The sequence below is a fragment of the Callorhinus ursinus genome, unplaced genomic scaffold (genome assembly GCF_003265705.2).
Source record: "Callorhinus ursinus isolate GAN/ISIS: 27379988/994484 unplaced genomic scaffold, GSC_fseal_2.0 scaffold1, whole genome shotgun sequence".
Classification (NCBI taxonomy): Eukaryota; Metazoa; Chordata; class Mammalia; order Carnivora; family Otariidae; genus Callorhinus; species Callorhinus ursinus.
In genome coordinates this window covers 71,358,010-71,379,331 of record NW_027397063.1, presented here as the reverse complement: position 1 = coordinate 71,379,331, position 21,322 = coordinate 71,358,010, and the positions used below count along the sequence as shown (strand labels likewise).

The window sequence follows — 21,322 nt, the reverse complement described above, 5'->3', positions numbered from 1 at the left end:
AAATCAAGTGGCTTCCAAAAGAGTACCTGTTGTTATTCTGGAACTTGTTGGTCCATCCCATCACTAAGGATCCCATCATTCAGGACATTCTTCAGGTGGCCTGGTTGTCCTCTCACCCACTGTTTTGCACTGTTGGATCCAGCAGGATGGTCCCAGATGATTGCTTCCTTCAGAGTTAGGATCAGTGTATATACACAATCTTAATTTCCCTTCCTTGTGCAAAGCTCCTGACTCAGTGCAAGGAGATTAGAGAGCGCTCAGTGGATCGATGAGTGGGCCCATGTGTCCTCTTAAATCTCAGAGGGGATGGAAGTCCAATGGAGCAAAGGTGCCAAGGCAAATGTTTCTGTCTACTAATGAAGCTCACACAGACTTGCCCTCGCAAAAGGAGGGTAATGCTGGCACCAGCTGCATGAAGCCTACTGAGCTCTGCTGGGACCCCTCTGGGTACCGGCTGGCAACACCTTGCAGAAAGTGCCTTGGTCCTTCTTGTGAGTCTCCAACTGAGGTCATTCCTGCAGCCAGGGGTGCTTCCAGACTAAGAGGCCATGACGACCATGACGAGTTGACATGTGGAGAGTTTAATCTGATGATCTGTCTAGTGCCTTCAACCCAGACCAATTTCTTACCAGTTCAGGCCAGAGAGAATCTCTGGGAAGCATCATGAGCCCTCATTTCCTTGTGTGGGCCTGTCACATCCACACATGTGCTATGCATTCATCCTTCCCTGGAAACCTGGATTCGAATGGAATAATTTCTCAGTGACCAGAAATGACCCTATTCTAAGATGTATGGATTCTTCTCTCTAATACATATCCTCTTAGTGGCACCTATTCTCAAACCATGTTAGTTAAGATACCATGTACAAGTCTCTTAACTTTTCTGAGACTCACTATCTCTCTCTGGCAAGTGGGAGAGTAATTCTGTCCAGCATTATCTTTCATGGCTGTTTTGAGAATCCAGAATAGGAATTCTTAATCTCTTTACGATAAGCTATTTTCATTTCCCTTAAATTTCATGCTCGCCATGGGGAAATGTGTCTTGACAATGAAATGGTGGGATGGGGGAGTAAGAACCTACTTTTTCTTTCCCACTTTCTGTTCCTCGTCTACATGTTTTTTGTTTTTTTTTTTTCAATCAGGAAAAGTCCATCCGTAAATAAATATTTATATATATAAATATATATGCTACATATATGTACACACACATAAGACCATCAGAAGGGCCCTCAGGTCATGCTCTGGGAGTGGTAGGTGCAAAGAGGCAGGTAGGAGCCACCTGATGGGTTTGTCTCCTGGTCTTCTCAGCAAAAGGCCCTTCCTTCTCATCTTCTCTGCCTTCAGGAATAGTCTGCCACCAGGGCTTGGAACTCAAAACAGGAAACACGCTTTGGCTTGAAAAAGAAAGAAACTGGGGGTGGTTTTTTTTTTTTTCTTCCCTTTTTACACAATATTATGACACCAATTTGAAAAATAAATCCCAGTTTCTCTGCTTTCCCTCCCAGGTGTTCACAGAACTAAGAAAATAAATACCACATCGAAGGTGTACTGTGCAGGCTGCTCTGGGGGCTCTTGGAGCCGTCTCTAAACAAACACACAGCCACCAGCCGAAGCCTTTGGGAAAATAACAAGTGCCCACTGACAGCGTGGAGAACCAAGAATGGAAACACAGCTTTCCACAGCCATTCTGCCTCCTCAGCAAGTTCAGGGAGAAGTTGCTGCTTGAAGGACAACTAAGAAACCAACGTGCGCTTGCTGAGCCCTGCCAAGGGTTACGCTCTGAGCGCTGGAGGCCGTTGGTCTCTGTACAGAGGGACCTTTGTGTAAATTCTCTGGAATGGGAGCTCTTTCCTTTGGCCACATCCGATCTCAATATAGGCAGGAAACCTGCAGCCTGCTTCTTGTGAACGTCCGTGAGGGAACTTGCAGGGCTGGTGGGAAGAAAGGGGGATTTCTCCTTCAGTCTCAGAAAGTCCCACTCACGGCCTTCTGGGAATGTGGAGGTTGTCATACGAGCCAACAACACCCTGGTCGGCCCGAAGTCCGTTCAAAATTTTCTGTTGGCACTGGCTCTGTTGGGGTGTGTCCACTGTTGAAGTAGAGAGCACATTCGGCAAGATGAAGATTTCTTCCTGATGGGTGGCTTTGCTTCCACTGGTTAGAGATGAGTGTGTGTGTGTGTGTGTGTGTGTGTGTGTGTGTGTGTGTGTGTTAGGGTCTCTTGTTTTCTCTCTTGGTTTAACTGGCATTTGGCATATTATTTAGTCTTTTGAACGGCTCTTCCTCCTCAGCGAAAAGAAGCTGCTCTTCTGGGGAGGCCCCATCATCATAGGCGCTTGATTCTTGTGAGTAATTTTAATCTAAAAGCAAAGGGACATAAATGAATTAGTAGCATGCAAATCTCAGTAACCTATGAGAGAGGGAGTTGCAGAGGGAGGAAGGCAGGCCAGCTTCGGGTTGGAAAGAGCCCCATGCAGAAGGACGACTGTCCTTGAACAGCTTTAAAATTGGCAACTGGACCCTCACTGGGCCTGGAGTTTGGCACTGCTGGAACTGAGGGGCGGAAACACTGGGGAGAGACAGGTGTGAGCTTCCCACGTGGTGATCAGCTCGCACCTGTCTTGTGTCCTTGCTATTCATAGATCCTCCAAGTGTCACAGCCGGAGGAGACCTCAGGGACCATCTCATTCAACCTCTCTGCAGGACAGATAAAGGAATGGAGGCCCAAGGCTCTCTTGAGCCTTGGATTAGCCTAAGGTCACACAGAGAGGGCAGAACAGCTAGAGTCCAGTTCTTGGGATTCCTAGCTTCCACTGCTCCTGGCCGTTCCTGTCCAGGCAGTGCAGAGATACCAACCAGTGAACTTCAAGCAACCTAGAGGCTTTAGTCTGACATCTGACCCAAGCCACATCATGTGGAAAGTTTCAAGTGAGTCCCTTAGGTGTTTCCTCTTTTCTTAGCTTTCCAGGAAAAAAACCAACTTTCTTTTTAAAAGCCTCTTCTTCTTTTTTTTTTTAAATTTTAGGTTTTATGAGTTTTTTTCTCCTTCAGACTTTAAATGAGTTGGAAGTGAAAGACACTAGTGAATTCTCATTTTTGCCTTTCTTCCCAACCTTATCCTTAGGGCGTGGCTTCAGAATGCTAAATCCCTATTTGAATGTGGCCTGATGACACTGCACATTACTAATCTGCATTATCAGTCCATCAGCATTTAGCAAGTGTGACACATGTCCAGAGTAGGAAGATGATGTGGGAACAAGGCACTTAGGATTCAAGGACCTGGGTTTGGGTCCCTGATCTCCTGCTTTTTTTGCTGTGAGACTCGGGACGAATCATTTAACCTTCAAAACCACGCTTACTGAACTGTAAAATGAGGGTAATAACATTTGTCCTGTTTTCCTCACAAAGTTGTTGTGAAGATCAAATGGGAGACTGTCCATGAAAGCCCGCTGTGAACTGTAAAATGGAATGTAACGGTTAGTTAAATAATTGTTATCTTACATTGGAGGTGAAGGAGAAAGATGTATGTCAAAAGAAGCCATCTATGAGCTCATTCTCGTGGTTTCTATGTTATTGGAAATGACAGTGTGGCCACAGAGAACCACAGAAGAACTCTTGAAGAGAGAGACCCATCCACAAGTTTAAATTAATGTAGGCATAGACCAAGTGGTGTCAAAAAGAATGTAAGGAAGAAGAGTCTGGACGGAGCAATCAAGGAAGAGTTTTAAGAGCTGAATGGAAGGGAAGGAGATGTATGGGTGAAAAGAGAAAGGGAAGGCACCGGGTGGAAGGGCCACGTATGTAAAGGTTGAGTGCAGGGCAAAGGATGAGAGATGAGGTCAGAGATGCAGGTGGGGCAGTTAGTCTAGGGTTTTCAAGGGGAGGTGGCAGAGGCCAGGTTTAATGCAAGGTAATGGGGAACCATGATAACTTTTAAGCTGGAGAGTAACAACATGATGAAGAAAAGAGTTCCAGGGAAATTATTCCATGGTTCTTGTCAGGTTAAGTTGGAGTGGGGGAGACTCTGGCTAAAAGGGTACTAGGGTGAGCCAGGTTGAAATTTAGAAGTCCCCAGGATATGGGAAGACAAGGATGAAACCAAAAGACATTGTGGAGAATTAGCATAACCTGGGTAATGGAAGATACAAATGACTCTTATGCTGGTTTTCACCACCCGGGAGCTCCAGGAGGGGAGGACATCTTTCTTTTTGTGGCAGTCCTCAGAAGAACAAACCAAGACTATATCAAGTACCATTTTGTGTTATGGGCCTTATTATGGGCATGTGTTTATTCCAGAATTCACGGAAGCGAGGCATAGATGAGGGACTTTGACAGAGCTTGTCTGTGGCATGTGATTTAGGACTAATTGACCAGAGTGACTTGTGGCACATGTCCTTGTGTTGTGGGGAGCCTTTTCTCATTCCTGGGCACCAGAGCCCCCTATGGGGAAGAACTCCATCTTCTTCATCATGCTACTCCCCGAACCAGCGCACGGCGTTTTGACAGCCCAGGCTGTGGAAGTACTGATGGCTGAACACGACCCAGGAGAGAGAGAGAATGTCCTGGCAGTGGAGATGGCTATGTTTGGGGCAGACAGCGGCAGCTGATGCACTGCCCACATTTCCTGCTGATAGAGCCCGTTTTTTTTAGATGATGGAAGACCCTTACTTCTCCTTTTTCTTTCTCTAGCTGAGCAATTTATTTGCTTGTTAGCACCTCCAGGACAAAGAGGAGGAAGTGAAACTCAGATCCCTCCCATTTGGTTTTTCAGCAGTTTTGACAAAGGTCTCGATGGGGTAGGGGTTTGGCGATGCTGGCTAACATGAGATTTTGATGTGGTTTGTGGCTTCTAATGCTATAGGTAACTGAGAGTGCACTGTAGGTACTGACACTGAAGGTAAGAAGTAGGAGATCATATTTTCATTTTGAGTCAAAAGATGTTTATCCCCTTCTCCCCTATTTGGGAGAGGCTAGTGGGTTAACTAGCTCAGAGCCCACTGGAGGAGGTAGTTGGACGTGGTGAAGCTTGCCTTTTCAATCCCTGATGGAAAGACAGCATCCCCTATCTCTGTAGTTAGAACCCAAATTTCTCTGCTAATTGGGCTGGTCAGGCAATGAACTGAGGTCTTGATGATTTTCTTAAAGACCTTTCAAGAGATTTACAACATCTGACAGGCACTAAGGAGAGCAGCCCCATTTTCTTAGTTCTCTGCTCTATTAGGGAGAGCACCCATACAGTAGGCTCTTGTGTGACAACTCAAAATGCACAGAACTACTGCGGCATGTAATTTCCCCTTTAAAATGGAGTACATTTTAAAATTTTACTAGTGCTGGGTGTTGAGTCTGTTTTGGGGGCCATTTCCCGCACATCAACACATTTTTATTACCTCAAGAGAAGCAATAAACTGAGGGACTCCTTCCTGAACGTTGCCCCCTCTGGCCAGATGACTCAGATGATGCCCCACAAAATAGCCAATAACTGTAAGTGTGGACCCTTTCCAAGTCATTTGGGAAATACTCCTGCTTAAAGGGAGGCTAGGGGAGATGGGAGAGGGCTCGTACAATCTTTTTCTGGTCTTAGCTAAGTTCTTAGGATGCCCTGCTTCATGAGAGGGTTTCTTGCCACCGGAGGCTTTCAGATGTAGCTGGACAATTGGGTTTTGCTAGTGGTGGAGGAGAAATCTGGGATTTGTTGATAAGTCAGGAAGTTTGACTAGATTATTGGTTCTCCAAGTGTGGTCCCTACACCAACAGCATCAGCATCTCTTGGGAACTTGTCAGAAATGCAAACTCTCAGGCATCCAGAATTACTGAATCAGAAACCCAGCAACCTGTATTTTAAAAGCCTTCCAGGTTATTTGGATACACACTTAAGTTTGGGATTCATTGGACTAGATAACTGGAATCCCTTTCCACTCTGAGATCCTAACTGCGGGGGAACATTCTTAATTTTAAGGCTCAAATTATGCTGTCTAACTGATGATAAAACATGAGAGATCATCGTATCGTGCAGCAAGCACAAGGCAAGTTTGCTTAATAATACATTTCTTATATACATATATTTATATGTATAAACAAACATATGCTCCTTTTTGAGAATTCGGGAAGTATGGAAAAATTTAAAAATCACTTAGAGTTAATTGCCATTAACTTTTGGGTATATGTTTTTTGGTTTATTTGTATGTTTATACGTTTTTAATACATGAAATCAGCTTCTTAATCTGTTTTCATTTAGCATTATTTTACAAGCATTTCTGATGTCATTAGATATTCATTAACATGGTTTTCAATGACTGAAAATTATTCTATTTGATGAATCTCACATAGCTTATGTAACCCTTTTCTTAAATGTTGGGTTTTTCTCCCATTTTTTTCAATGACAACCTGTATTTTATTTAAAATAAATTCCTAAAAGAATAATGAACAAAATTTTAAGGGTCAAAGGAAATGAACTGGGTCAGTGTATATTAATATTTGTAAGGTTCTTCTTGATGTATGGCTCCCAATATTTTCCCCAGAACGGCTTTCTGGTTTTACTTTTTTTTTTCTTAAAAGACGTACTTATTTGAGAGAGAGAGCACACGTGTGCCACATGCAAGTTGGGGGAGGGGCAGAGGGCGAGAATCCCAAGCAGACTTCCTACTGAGTGTGGAGCCCCATGTGGGACTGGATCCCACGACCCCGAGATCACAACCGGAGCCGAAATCAAGAGTCGGAGGCTCAACCGACTGAGCCACCCAGGCACCCCTCTGGTTTATACTCTTATCTCACCCCTTGCGTGTGTTGGCCTCAACACATCTCGACAGCATGAATATTTTAAAAGAAAACCAAATTGTGCTACTTTGACAAGTGAAACATGGCATGGTTTTCTCACTATTTCAATTTGAAATTCTTTCCCTCCTTTTTTCTTAATTTATGATATTAAATAATATTTCGCGGCTTTGGTAGTCCATGGTATTCTGTGAACTGTCTGCTCACTATTGCATTGTTGGCATCTTCTCCTGGTTTCTAAGAGCTCTTTAGACATTATGGGAATGAATCTCTTCTCTGAGATAGCTATTGCAAACATCTTGTCCTTGGACATTACAATTTCTACATTGATTCTTGACTTGTAGACTTTTCAGGGTGCTAATATTTAAATGTGTCACCTTTTCCTCAGAAAGTCCATGCTCACAGTGTGATTATAGTCATCTATATTTCCCCCTAGGTAGTCCTAATTTTTAATTAAATTGTAGTTTTTCTGGTTTTGTTTTTGGAGTATAGTTTGAGGTGAGAGGTTTTGATATATAATGACATTTTCCCAAACAGGCAATTTCTTGGATACTCTATGTTAAAGAGTCCATTCTTTTCAAATTAACTTACGATCTTTTTTGCTTCCTTTTTTAAAAAATAGATTTTATGTATACTAAGGTTTCTTAGGGCTCTCTTCTGTACTACTGATGTATCTATTCAATATCATGCCAATTACTGTGGCTCTGTAACTATTTTAATACCTTGTGGGAAGTCCTTCCTCATAGCTCTTCCATAAAACACCTCAACTATTGCATTGTTTTCCCAAGTTAAAAAAGATAATTGCATTGGGATTTTGCTTGGGGTCCCTGTTTAGAAACATGGGATGTTTTAGAACTCAAATATATATATTTTTTATATTGGTCAAATCTTATTAGTTTTCATTATTTCTTCACAATTCAGTTTAATATTTTGGTTTTGGTTGTTGCTATTATATTTTATTTTTTTCTATTATAGTCTTCTGATTAGTTAGTGCTGGAATATACAAAAGCTATTACTTCTGTCTATCTTTCTATAGAGCTTCACTGAAATAATTTAATCTTTGGGGTTTTCAGTTGATTCCATTAGCTTTCTATATACATAATCATAGTATTTGCAAATAATGACAGTTTTGACTCTTTTCCAAATGGTTACATTTTTTTTCCTGTGTCATTTAAATTGCATTAGCTAAAACTTCCAAACAGTAATGGTGTACATGTCTTGTTCAGGATTTTAATGAGAATTCTGCTCGTGTTTTACTATTAAATAAAATACTCATTCTTGGTTTAAGATAAATATTTTTTATTATTTTGAGGGAGTATTTTTCTGGTTTTAGTTTCTTAAGAGTTTTTTCTTTAAAAATCACAATTTTGGGGTGGCTGGGTGGCTCGGTCAGTTAAGTGTCTCATTCTTGGTTTCGGCTCACATCATGATCCCAGGGTCACGAGGCTGAGCCCCGTGTCGGGCTCCACACTCAGCAGGGAGTCTGCTGGAGATTCTCTTTCCCTCTCCCCCTCCCCCTGCTCATGCTCTCTCTATCTCTCTAAAATAAATAAATCAAATCTTAAAAAAAAAAACATACTTTCTGTTCAGTTTTTGTATTTGTCCTAACTTTATGAAATGGATCAGGTGACTTTCTATTTTGTTTATAATATGAAACAGTTTACATGAATATTTATTTCCTAATAGTATGGAAAAACTCACCAGTAAGACCATCTGTTTTAAGATCATTTTGGATGTAATTCTTTGAAGGCATTTTCTCTTTCATTACAGGTTATCTGGAATTTTCATGAGATGATCAAGTTTATTAGAATCAAGATGATTATATATTAAATGTCATATTATGTCTTATAATTAAATGAAACCACATTTATATTTACATTTTATTATATTATATATTTTATATTTTAATGCCTCTGATCTGCTTTTTTGTTTTTAAAATTGGCTTTCAAATATTTGACATGTTAAAGAATAAGTTCTCAATTTTCCTGCTTCCTAATTATGTAATATCTACTCTTATCCTTACTATTTTCTTCCTTCTGCTTCTCCTCAGTTTGTTTTACTGTTGTTCTTCTAATTTTGCAATTATTCATTACATGTTTTGCCTTTTTAAATGATAGAAGTATATGATACTTTGAATTTACTTCCAAATATAGTTTAGGCTATATTCTACAGTTTTTGAATGAGAACCTTTTGATTTTTATTATTTTTGGAATAGTCTATGATGGTGGTTTTGATCTTTTGAATCTACTGTTCTTTAGGAGAATTTAAAAATCAAGTGATTGGATTTTGCTTGTTTATTCATTTAACCTTCTATTATTAATTTCTGATTTTGTTGCCTATGGTCAAATAAAATAACCTTTATGATTTTTCCTTCTGGCTTTATATAGATTTTTTTCTTTGTGAACTAGTTTAAGATCTGTTTTAGTAAATACTCTCTGGATCCTTGAAAAAAAATGAGATATTTAATTTGTTTATAGGTTATAGAGTTATTTCATCTAGTGTTGTGATTTTGTTTATTTTTGCTTCTTGACCTCAAAGGCAGAAACAAATATTTTAAAGCCTCTCAATACTTGTATCTCTGTCAACTTCTTCTTTTATAAAATCTATTTTTTTCTCAGTATATATATTCATCCTGTTTTTCACAGGATATATTTTAATTCTGTTATTGCACACCTACAATTTTATGACTATTACATCTCAGAAATGAGTGTACCTTTTATCCAATAAAAAGTGACCTTTTTTATTCCACTTCATGCTTTTGGCATGTTGGAAGGTTAGTTTGCCTAAAATTAATATAATTAATAATATCATTTTTTACTTTTAATTTCTCTATGCTTGATAAAGGATAAAATAAAAAGATATATATGTCCTTTTGCTTTAGGTATATCTCTTACAAGAAACACATCACTGGATTTTAATTTTTAACCCAATATGAGAGTACTGTTCTTTTAATAGGGGACTTTAGCACATTTTTTGGGTCATTATTGATACATTTAGTCTTAACCTCTTTCATCTTGCCTTATAATTTTTTTAAAGTTTGCTTGTTATTGTTAGGGTGATGTATGGGATTGTCAAATCACTATATTGTACACCTGAAACTAATATAACACTGCATGTTAACTAACTTGAATTAAAATAAAAACTTAAAAAAATTAAATGTTTGCTTGTTATTTGCTTTCTGTCTGGTTCACACTGATAAGGGTCATGAGATTTAAACCCTCCCAGATTTGAAAGGTGTGCACCCTGTTTTTGATTTTACCAGTGATTATCTAATTATTCAAATTTTCTTCTGACTTAGACTTTTTCATTATCAAAGTGCAGAGAGACAGTGAAAAGATTCAGCACACTTTTACTATCCCTTCTTTTTTTTAACTTTTTAAAAAATTTTTATTTTTTATTTTTTTAAATTTTTATTTATTTATTATTTTTTTACTATCCCTTCACTGAGGCCTCCCATGTGCTTTCAGCCTTGGTTAATCTAACCTTAGGTTTGGGACCCAGCTTCCTAATGTTTACATGGCAGATCTTCCATCTCCTGGATTGATTTTCACCACGTGCATTCAGTTGCACAACCATATTTAACAGTTTTTATTTTCCTTCATCCTAATTTAACTGGTTTCAATTTTTACCAAAAGTTGTTTTGTGTCATGATGTCCCATCATTAAGCCTTTCACTCTGAGTTACTTCCCAGCTGGTGTGTGCCTTCAGGAAAATGTTTCAACAAGGGGACTTTTGTTTTCACTCTTGTGAGCTGAAGGTGGCTTTCTGTTGTGCCCTGAATTACGTCTCCCCCAAATTCATATGTGGAAGCCTTAACCCCCACTTGTGACTGTATTTGGATACAGGATCTTTAAGGGGGTAATTAAGGGTAGATAAAGTCAGAACGGTGGGGCCCTAATCCATGAGGAAGAAGAAGAGACATCAGGAGTGTGCACGCACAGAGAAAAAGCCATGTGAGGACACAGCAAGAAGGTGGCTGTCTGCAAGTAAGGAAGAGAAGCCACGCCAGGACAACCCTGCCAGCACCTTGGTCTTAGACTTCCAGCCTCCAGAGCTGTGGGATGATAATACATTTCTGCTGCTGAACCTGCCCCGTCTGTGGTGTTCTGTGATGGCAGCCTGAGAGGACTCCTACATCTTCACATGTGGCTATCCACGGACTGTGTCTTAAGATCACTGGGTCACAAATGTTTTCCCAGTGAGGTGAAATCTCTGAAGGGTGGCCTGGAGAGAGGGTCAGGGTGGGGGCAGGAGAAGTGTTTGTTTCAAAAACGAAGTCCTTGCAGTAAGGGAAATGGCAATCCAGTTTTCAGATCTCGCTGAGCCAGGTGGGAGAGGATTTGATTTCTTCCAGCCTTTTTTTAGAAGACAAGAGGAGTTTGGATAGATTTTTCTCAATTTAGCTCCATCAAAATTATAAGTAGTAGAAATTTCCTCCATCCTTTCTAATTCTAACAAAGTGGTAAGCTATTATTAGTTTTTGCTGTAGTGTGTTTTCATCTTTTTCTTAGGCTTCATAGAAGCCCGAAGATTGAGGTAAGGGTTTTGCAGAAAAATCTCTGCTTTTGATACCCTTTATAGAAGTTGCCATCCCTAGAGTCTGTCTCCAGGGGCCAGTTTTATAATCTGTAGAAGTCACATGGAACCAAGAGTGATGGAAATACATCTACGATTCAGGCCTGGTAGAAATCTCATGCAAACCCTTCCGCTAGTAGAAGAAAACTTGAGTTCCGAGGGTTCAAAATAGCAGGTTTTTGAGCTATCTGAATACTCCACAAGTGAGGGAGCTTAGAAACACAGCTTCTGCCTCTTGAGGTTTGCACATTCACGGTAGTACTGAAGGTGATACTAATGTAATAGCCCGGGGAGCATCCTGGCCCCAAACACCGGGACAGTGCTTTCTCTTCACCACCGAGTTTTTAGCTGGGTTTCTTGCTAAGCAGGAAGGATGCCTGACCCCTGTCGTGGTGCCAAATGGAGGGCTGCTGTGGGTATGGTAAGTCGGGGAAGGAGGATGTTCCCTTTCTTTTACTTGCTCATTTGTTCAGCGCTTTACTCATCGTTCAACGGATATCATTGTGCACCTGTTCCGCGCCAGGCACAGTGCTGGGTGCTGAGTGAGAACTTGCCATCTCCCCTTGCAGTGGGGAGTTCAGGTTGGTGCCTCTGCGGTGAAGTGTGTGCACTGCAGGGGTCCTCCCCTTGGGGCTCCGGGAGTCACAGTGCCTGGGAGGAAGTTCCAGTGCAAGGGTACAGACTTGGCTTCTACATAAGGAGACGCTTTCTAGCAATTAGACTTATTCATCAACAGAGCAGGTTTCCTTTTGGGGCAGCAAGTTCTCTGCCACTGCGGTGACCCTAGAGGAGATGCTCAAGGCTACTGCAGATGAAGTCTTAGAATTCACCAGTTCCAAGTGTAAGCGCTTTGGGGACAGGTCTTTGTTTCACTCGGTTGCGGGACTGGTACCTCGCAGTGCCCGACACACAGTGGGTGTTCAATAAAGGCTTAGCAGGTATGTGAATGGGTGGATGAATGAAGTGGAAGACAGGCTGCACTAGATGATTTCCCCAAACCCTGGGCAACTTGGAGAGTCAGCGATTTCATACTGTCAGTGCCCCAAAGGAGCCCAAGAGAAAACTTCTCACCCTCATCACTCACCGTGCATGGGGGCTGCATCCAGGGCTCTCCATCCACTTGCATTGGCAGCAGCTTGTTTGTCCTGGAACACATCAAGAACCGAGAGAACACCGTGAGCTTCGACGCTTCCGGAGTGCCAGAATTTTAGGGTGGTCCTCACAAAGGAGACAGAAGTGGGAAGACCTTATCTGCCCACCTAGGAGTGGTTCCCTAAGACTCCCCTGGAGGGCTTGTTAGAAACTGATTTCTGAGCCCACCTCAGGAATTCTGACCAGGCAGGTCCCAGGGTCACAACTCAGGCTACGGGTGATTCTGTTGCACTGGTGCTCAGACCCTAGTTTGAGAAACACTGTCCAGGGTGAGCAGTGAAGTCCGCGGAAGTCTGGGAGACAGCGGCCGACAACGATGGCAGCACCACTGCTGAGCAGACCCTCAGTCAACAACCAGCCGGAGGGCCTACAGACTGTGCCAGAAACTCCACAGTGAAATGGGAATGGTTATGAAATGGGAAAAGGCCTGGTCTCTCTGTTGAGTGAGAGGTTGCATCATGTCAATGAAGTAACGTCTCCGACCTATGCAAGGTACAGCTCAGGTCTGAGTGTGTTTGCCTTGCCCCCGCTCCTAACTATCCTCTCTTTTATGTCTTGAACAGGAGGGCACTCTGTGACTGTATGGACTATGAACCTGGCTTAGCTGGGAAACGGGGTCATTGCGAATACCGTCCCCACGGGTAGAAGGAGAGGAGAGAAGACCGTGTTGCTTTCTTGTTTGGGACAAGGCTTCTCTGCCATACAGATTCTTTAAGGGAGAGAGATGAGGTCTTTTGACTCCCTTCTGTGGAAGGGTTGTGAATTCGTACTATATTGCTTTCGGGAGAAAAGGCAAGTCATTTTGGAAGCCTCTGGTCTGGGTGAGCAGGGAACAATTGCTACCCACTGTCTGGGAAGCTCTCACCTGGGTTTGGCATCTGCCCTGCTTTTGAAATGATAAAATGAGGGACACAGGCTATGTTCTGATGTCGATGACTGTCTGACTGATCTTGAGAATATTTAATAAAAAATAATATAAACCTAATAATAAAACCAGTCATAAGAGGACAGAGTGGTATTTTGGTTCTTGGGGCTGAGGAGGGTGTCTGGGAAATTCCCAGGAGGATGGGGATCTTGGCTCACCCCCTCTGTCCTATCTGAAAATAGGTCCACTGACTGTGAAGAAAAAGTCCTCCCTCTCACATATGGCTTTTTTTGATGCTGGGACTAAGATGTTACGTTCTCTGTGGTCTATATCAGTTATGGCTTAGCTGTGCGAACACACTGGACCTACTCAGTGCTGGACAGACAAGGAAGTAAGTGTGGAGATTAATGTGGAAAACAGGGACCCCAGAATGACAAGAGCCCAGAGAGAAAACAAGCAAAGCTCTGGGTAATACCAGAAAAGACAAAGAAGATACAGGAAGGGAATGAACAAAAGGGTTTCGTGGGATAGACCTTTAGCTAAGAGATGTTAGGGAACCAGGTCTGGGGATCTTTCCGAGGGATGCAGGGTAGCTCCAAGAGCAGCATTTCCTTAAAAGGGTGCTGAGGACACTCGCCCAAGAGGTTTCAGGAGAAAAGGGTTCTGTGGTCAAATAATTTTGGGAAACCTGCATACTGTGACCCCTCCAGGAGATTCCCTAAGGCACACTAAAAGATTTGAACTGTAAAAATTGGATGGGGAAAAGGAAGGGAATAAAGGCTTCTCAAATAATCAGGTGGAGAAGAACCTGATGAGTTTTATTGACTAAACAGAAGCAACTGACATCAGAGGATCCCCCCTCTGAGACTCCATTTCTTCCAGCAGCCTGCAGTGACCGACCTGTGAGGTCCACACCCTGCAGAAGCATCACCCTCTTAGGCAATTGTAACACATTTGCTGATGTTGATGGTTTGGCTCTACAAAGGCAAATAGGAAACAGTATTTCTAAGGCCACCATCCAAGAAAGAGTGAGCCGAGAACCTGGTTTCTGTTACAGTGTGCCCTCTGGCATACATCTAGCATCTTAATTTGTAAAGATAAGAAAGGCAACACCAAGCAGAGAATTATAGGGGGAGGGAGGGAAAACTGAAAGGGAAGAAATCAGAGAGGGAGACAAACCACAAGAGACTATTAAATCCAGGAAGCAAACTGAGGATTGCTGGAGGGGTGATGGGGTAACTGGGGAATGGGCATCAAGGAGGGCACGTGATGTGATGAGCACTGGGTGTTCTACATAACTGATGAATAACTGAACTCTGTATCTGAAATGAATGGTGTACTATAGGTTGGCTAATGGAATTAAAAAAAAAAAAGAAAGGCAAGAAGTTGGATCTCTGGCTCTCTGGACCTCCTAATCTTATACTATTTAGAGAACTTCACCAATTCATTGTAAGGGAATAGCAGATAGGTCATGGTGGACCCTTCAGTTGATGTCTTGGATGGTTGGGAAATGATCTCTAAAGACATTCTTTATCAATGTTATCAAGCTTCTGTCCCGCACTCTCCCTGCACTGAAATCCAAAGATGGCTTCCTAGTTCTTGTCTGTAAGAACACTGAGGGGGGTGAAAGACGTGGAGGCTGCTGGGTAATGAGGAAGCATACCTGATGGTGACCGAGGAGCACTGGGCCAGCCTCCTGCCCGCACTCTTCAGGCCAGTGTAGATCTGCCCCATCTCCATGGCTCCCTCTAGGCCCACCACTTCAAGGAGCTGGTCACTGAGGTCTGCAGAGTGAAACAAACAGAAGTAGTGCATATACATCTCTCTGTTCCTCAGGCTGGTTTTTGTCAGAAACCCAGATCTGTCAAAAATACCCTTTCATCTCCCACCAAACAGCATTTCAAACTCATTCTGAATAGGGAATTTCCCCAAAGGTCAGTAAATGTACTTTTCATGAACAGAAACCTAGTTCTAGTGAAAGAAGATTTTGATTCAGAACATTAATATGCATCCAATGAATAGGTTGGCAATTCTAGAAGCCTCTTTAAATGGAGAGTAACAAATGATGAGCCAGCTATTTCCGAAATGATTTTCAAATCCCCCCTCTCCCCCCCAGGGCAGCTAAAGACACATAGGAAGGAATGGTGACAAAAGTCCTTCTCCAAGCTGGTTCAAGTTTCTTTTCTCTGAATGTCGGAATAACATCATGGTCCTAATGATGATGACTGATGGTTAACCAACCTCAAATTTGGCCTGCAGGAAGCCAGTGGTGAGCCAACCTCCTTGGACATCCTTGGGGAAATCAGTGACCTCTTTCAGGACACCAGGTGCCTCATCTGAGCCAAGGAAAAGAGTATTTCACCTACACCAGATTATTCTGGGTCCACAGTAGAAAAAGTGGGACAGAAAATATGAGTCTAAGTCTCAGAGTCACATAGGATCGATGGCCTCCCACAATGGCAGTTACTTCTGATTCAGCACTTGGAAGATGTCTTTTGTTCAGAGTTCCTGAGGCTTGGGCTGTCCCTACCTGATTTCTTGTGAAAGCAATGGCAGGATCAAGATTTGATGTTGGGAACAAGACACTTTTACAACACAACTTTTGTAGTGAAAACAGAAACAAAACAAAAAGGCAGATTCTTTAAAAGCCTCCATTCTTTTGCCTACTAAAGCAAAGGTACTTTTCTCACAGATTGTACCGAGTCACTAACATCCTACTAATATCCCCAAACTAGAAAGTTAATGTTTTTATTTATTTAATAGATGGGTTTTGTCTAAGGTGCCTCCTGGTATAGTATAATGGTGTTTGTTAAGATTGTCAAGGAGGTATTTGGGTTTGTCTTTGCTTTTTTGTTTAGAAGACTGTTGTTTAAAAACATTTTCTTGATGGATGCATTTCTAATGAAGAGTTATGCAGACCACGGAACTGACCACATATGTGTCAACACTGCTCCAGTCCAGCCTACTGATGATCACTGATGGACAGCAGCTGCCAACAGATACACAAACTGCGCTCCTTCATCTTCCTGTGACAGGCACAGAAGCTTTCCCCTCTATTTCAATGCACACTCCCATTCTCCTTCTCTGGTTCTCCTTCTTCTTCTTCTTTTTCATATCTGTGAAAAATACTGTCTCCTAAACTCTCCATCTCATTTGGGCTTGGAACAAGAAGCCATGAAAGAGCAGTGTTTGTTTAGGAGAATGCTCCAGGCTCTCTTAAGGAGTTTGGATCCAATAAACAACAAATATCTAAACCTCTAGTCATTTAATTAGTTCCCTTCTTACCAAAGAGCATTAAATAACCATTGGATAGTCTTAGCTTACTGTGTCATTTTAACGGTGTCTGTGAAATCAGCATGGGTTATGAATGAGAGAGGGAAGAGAAAGGGAGGAGGGAGGAGAGAAATAGAGGAGTGTGTCTAGGGGTGAGGAGGGTGGGGGAGTTATACTGGGGTAGGAGAAAAAAAGCAGCAGTAGTTTTCAGAGGTTCCCCTAATGGCAGAAAGACAGATGTCTTGTAAAGTGTTGCTCTTTGTACCCGCCTTGGGTATCTGACAGTGCTGTTATAGATCAGTGTTTTCCCTCCTTGAAACATTTCCTGGTAACAAAATGTTCTAAGAAGCAGGGGACTTAATAGACTCAAGTGTTTCAGCTTTTACAATGTCTTGGTCTTTTAACAAATTTTCCTGTTGAATGGCTTTAAGTTGTTATCACTTCCCACACATTACCTTGCAGCTATCACTTCCCACACATTACCTTGCTTCCTGGCTCTAGAAGAGAAGTAATGAAGGCTGATCTCATCCGCATGGTGGGTGGGTGGGGGGCAGAGGCTCACACACATGTGGGACTGAGGAGATAAATGCAGGGTAAGGGGCTAGGATATACTGGTATACTTTCTGCCAGTTTTGCTTTTGAATTTGTACTCTGAATCTTCCCTGGCATAAAGAGGCTAGGATGACTCCTGTCTACTACTGAAGGAAGACTTGATTGTTCTTCTGCTTCTCCACCATTGCCTAGCTGATCTTTCTTTCAATTTCTTGCAATGCCTACCATGAGGTTCTGAGATAAAGAGATCTATTTAACGTTGTTTACCAAACTTATGAGACCATGAGTCTCTTCTTTTGTGTGATACCTATAAATAGTCCATGGGAGTTTTCTTTGATACACACTTTGGGATATTTGGGCATCATTTAATTCCCTTTACTTCCTTTAGAACAGAGATACTTATGTATAAATTAAATTTGGAGTTAAAATGAAACAGAATAGAGTGCAAGTCAACATCCAAGCACACAGAACAATTAATGTTTGAAGCTCAGAATCCAGAATCAGGTCATCTGTTATACCACGTCTGTTTTACCTGGTACCAGTGATTCAGAGTGTGGTTTTGGCAATTCACATCATCTCCTTATTGTCTGTCTTTACACTTTTCAACTCATTAGTATTTAAGCTGGAATGTCCATGCACCTTAGTAAAACAGGAATTCATTCATTCATAAGTTACTGAGTGGCAACTGAGTGTCATTTAAAAACTGGGAATACAAAATGTTCTACTCTTGAAGGACTCTTGACCAAGAGGGAGAAAATGTATTACGTGTAGAAAATGCTGTAACTGAACTATAGGGGCAGGGAGGCCCGAGTAACTGATTCTGACCGGGCTAAGTATGGGAGGACGGTGTCACAGACATTTAAGGAAAGTCTTGAAGGATGCATGCCAGGTAATTTGCTGGGTTAAGAAGGAGAAGGAGCAAAGATGTTCCAGGGACAGAGATGATCATATGTAGGGTTGGATGGTCACAGAATACAGAAAGAAATTAATTTAGCAATAAATCCACTTGGCAATTTCATTGAAAAATATAAAAAAATATTTCTACCTAAGGAGAATTATTGTCCAGAAATTATTATTATTATTATTATTTTTTGACACAACTATAAGAAGAGGGTCACTGAGCTGGGCACGAGTTTGTTGCAACCACTAGAGCTATAGGCCTTTCAGCTCCGCTCTTGGTAACAAAGCCTTGTGTTTGTGTGCAGGGAACACTTAGTATACACTCCCTGAGGAGGAAAAAACGATGAAGAATGGGAAAATGGAAAAAGGAGAATGTGGAAGCAAACCAGGAACAGCAAGGACGGCAATAGCAGCTCCAATCTGGCCCACTTGACTCAGCCTCCAGTATGTGATTTTATAAATGCAAATCTGCTCATGTCATCCTTATACCAAAAATCCTTCAGTGGCACCAATCATAACACCAAGTGCTGGCAAGAGAAGATGAAATGTGCATTCTTTCACACCTATGATGAAAGTGTAAATTGGCAAAAACTTTTTAGAAAGAAATTTGACAATGGGTCTCTACAATTTTCATACTGTTGATTCATTAATTTCTTTTTTGGTACCAATCACAAGAAATCATTGACAGGATCTAAGCGCACACAAATATGAACACTGTTGTATCATTTATAATAGTGACATCCCCTCCTTCCTCATTTCCGTCTGTATGAGAATAAAGTATATGGTATCCATGACGATAGACTTTTGTGCTGCCATTAAGATATTTACAAAATTTCAAAAACATTAAATATGTATATAACATTAAGTGTGAAGGTAAGATATACACTTATTTATACACACCATGCCCTCAGCTAAGTAAAAATATGTATAGGAGAAAAGGACAAATTCCCTTAAAATATTAACAGTGGTGAGTTCTGGATAATTAGATTCAAGATCATTGTTATTTTCTACTTGATGCTTTTCTACATTTTTCGTATTTTCTGTAAGTATGTATTAATGTTATAAGTTAAAAGTCCTTTAAAAAAAACCTATCAACTGACTGCTCTTCATACTTGTAAACATGATGTAAACTCCCTGGCTTGATGCGCAAGGCCTGTACCCATCTGGCAAGAGGCTGCCTCTGCAGTTTTGTTTCCTGACACTGTAGGGCTAGGTATCTGCTCCAGATATGCACAACAGCATGAAGTTCTCCAAGTTATCCCTCCTTTGTGCCTCTATGTATGCTGTACCCCTGCTTGAAATGCCCACTTCCACTTTTACTTTTTCATTAAGACTCAGCTCAAGCGCCATCAACTTCGAGAAGCCTCCCTACACTTGCATGCCTGCAGTGTGGTTTAGATCCTCAAACTTTTCCAGGTAGATGTGGTCAAAGAAAGAACAAGAGGGTTGATGTACTATATTGGTGGGTGGGCAAGAGATGGCTGTAATACTGTAGCACAGGGTATAGTTTGAATAGGGAAGGAGATGAAGGACTGGAGGAAAGGGAGAAGGGGGAGTTCTAGAAGGTGTTGTGAGCCCGTGGGAGAAGGAGGGCTGGAAAGAGGTGCAGTGAGCAGTGCTAGTACATGCCGAGTCCCTCCTATGACCCCAGTGCTGGGCAGCTGAAGAAGAGGGTGGTGATGGGTGTTAGCATCAAGGCGAAGTGAGGCTAGGTCAATGGCTGCCATACTTTACTGCATGTTAGTGTTACCTGGACAGTTTTTACAAATAACAATGCCCAGATTGCATCTATACCAGTTAAATCAGAATGTGTGGGACTGGGAGCTAGGTTTCAGTGTTTTTAAAGATCCCCAGGCGATTCCAAAAGGCAGCACAGTTTGGGAACCGCTGAGCTGGGTTGTTGGGTGGATCATCCCCATAGGCTAGTGGTTCTCAGAGTGTGGTCTTGTAGCAGCAGCATCAGTGTCACCCAGGAACTTGTTAGAGACACAAATCCTCAGGCCCCACCCCAGACCTACTGAATCAGAAACTCCAGGGCTTAGGCCCAGTGGTCTGTGTTCTAACAAGCCCTCTGGAAGATTCTGAGGCATGCTCCAGATTGAGAACCCGAGCCTTAGGCAATAAAACTGCCCAAAATATATGCAGGAGTTAGAGTGAAAAGGATTATAAACAAGTTTCTTCCTGACTACTTTGATCTAGAGCTTTTTCACTTGAAAATTAGGAGTTAGGAATAACAATGCTGACCTCAAGTGTGTTATGAGATTGAAATGGCAGAGGTGAATGCTAAAGTGTCTGGCACAGGGTGGGCACTAAAAATCTATTAGTTTCACTTTCCTTTTCTCCCAGATTCAGTCTGACAACTCCCAATTGTCTGTTTGGCTACCTTCCTAGAGTTGCGTACAAGTGTCCTCAAACCCCAGTATTCAGGCTAAAATTTTTAAAACATCTTCAGTGGTCCTCATAGTTTCACACCCAAACGCAGAGGCCACAAATTCAGGGGAGCTTTACATTAAATGGACATCCCACTCAGTCTGTTTTTCCTTCCTCTTATCTCTTCCCTCCCTCTGCCCCTCTTTCTACTTCTTTGATCTCAACGGTCCCATTTTGCTTTTATTTTCTTAGTCCTGCCCACGGTTGGCAGGAGAGATTGGAGCTAACAGGTAAAGCTGGCAGAGCATTCATAGTGAAGGGGCATGTCTGATCTGTCCACTCCCTCCTTCAGACCCTTCAGAGGCTCTGGAAGCCCAAGGGACAGTGCCTTGCCTCCTCAGCCAGTTGTGCAAGGTCATCTGCTAGCTGGCCCTGTTCCCTGCACTGGTGTCCCTCTGCTTGGAGAACTCCTGTTTACCCTCCCGGGATACCCCAGGCACCGTGTTTCTTCCTCCTCCTTTGCTTAGACAGTGGATCATAGCAAAAGACAACTGTTTCTGAACGTATCACTCTCCCAACTCCAGTGAGAGTTGAAAGTGGGGATGCTTTCCTGTTTTGTTTATCTTTGTAACCCTAGCAACTAGCCTAGCCCTGGGCATATAGAAGGCTCCTAATAAATGCTGGTTGAATAAAATGAATAAGATACATGCTTTAGTGCCAAAGACCTTAATAGGTTTGACCTGAAAGAGGAAAATGATAGTGAATAATAATAATAATAACAACTACTTGCCTAGATTGAATTGGGTAGTAGACTTTCCACGGATTAACTTATTTAATCTACGTATAACAGGTAATGATGACCCAG

The 21,322-nt window shown here is 42.0% G+C and overlaps 1 protein-coding gene across 8 annotated transcripts in view; it reads right to left on the bottom strand.

Annotated features, from left to right (window-relative positions):
* DGKG (diacylglycerol kinase gamma) overlaps window positions 1-21,322 on the bottom strand; it is a 210,083-nt gene that overhangs the window by 10,788 nt on the left and 177,973 nt on the right. For 7 of the 8 annotated variants that reach the window (XR_012379230.1, XR_012379242.1, XR_012379229.1 and 4 more), the window contains 3 exons: window positions 15,026-15,146; window positions 12,430-12,490; window positions 27-2,359 (listed from right to left, as the gene is read on the bottom strand). Coding sequence is in view for 1 of the 8 variants with exons in the window: in XM_073896004.1 (XP_073752105.1) it covers window positions 2,261-2,359; window positions 12,430-12,490; window positions 15,026-15,146 (281 nt within the window). In the remaining 7 variants the exon portion in view is untranslated. Of the gene's footprint in view, window positions 1-25; window positions 2,360-12,429; window positions 12,491-15,025; window positions 15,147-21,322 lie in introns of those variants that run through there. The other variant, XM_073896004.1, reaches the window with a different exon arrangement.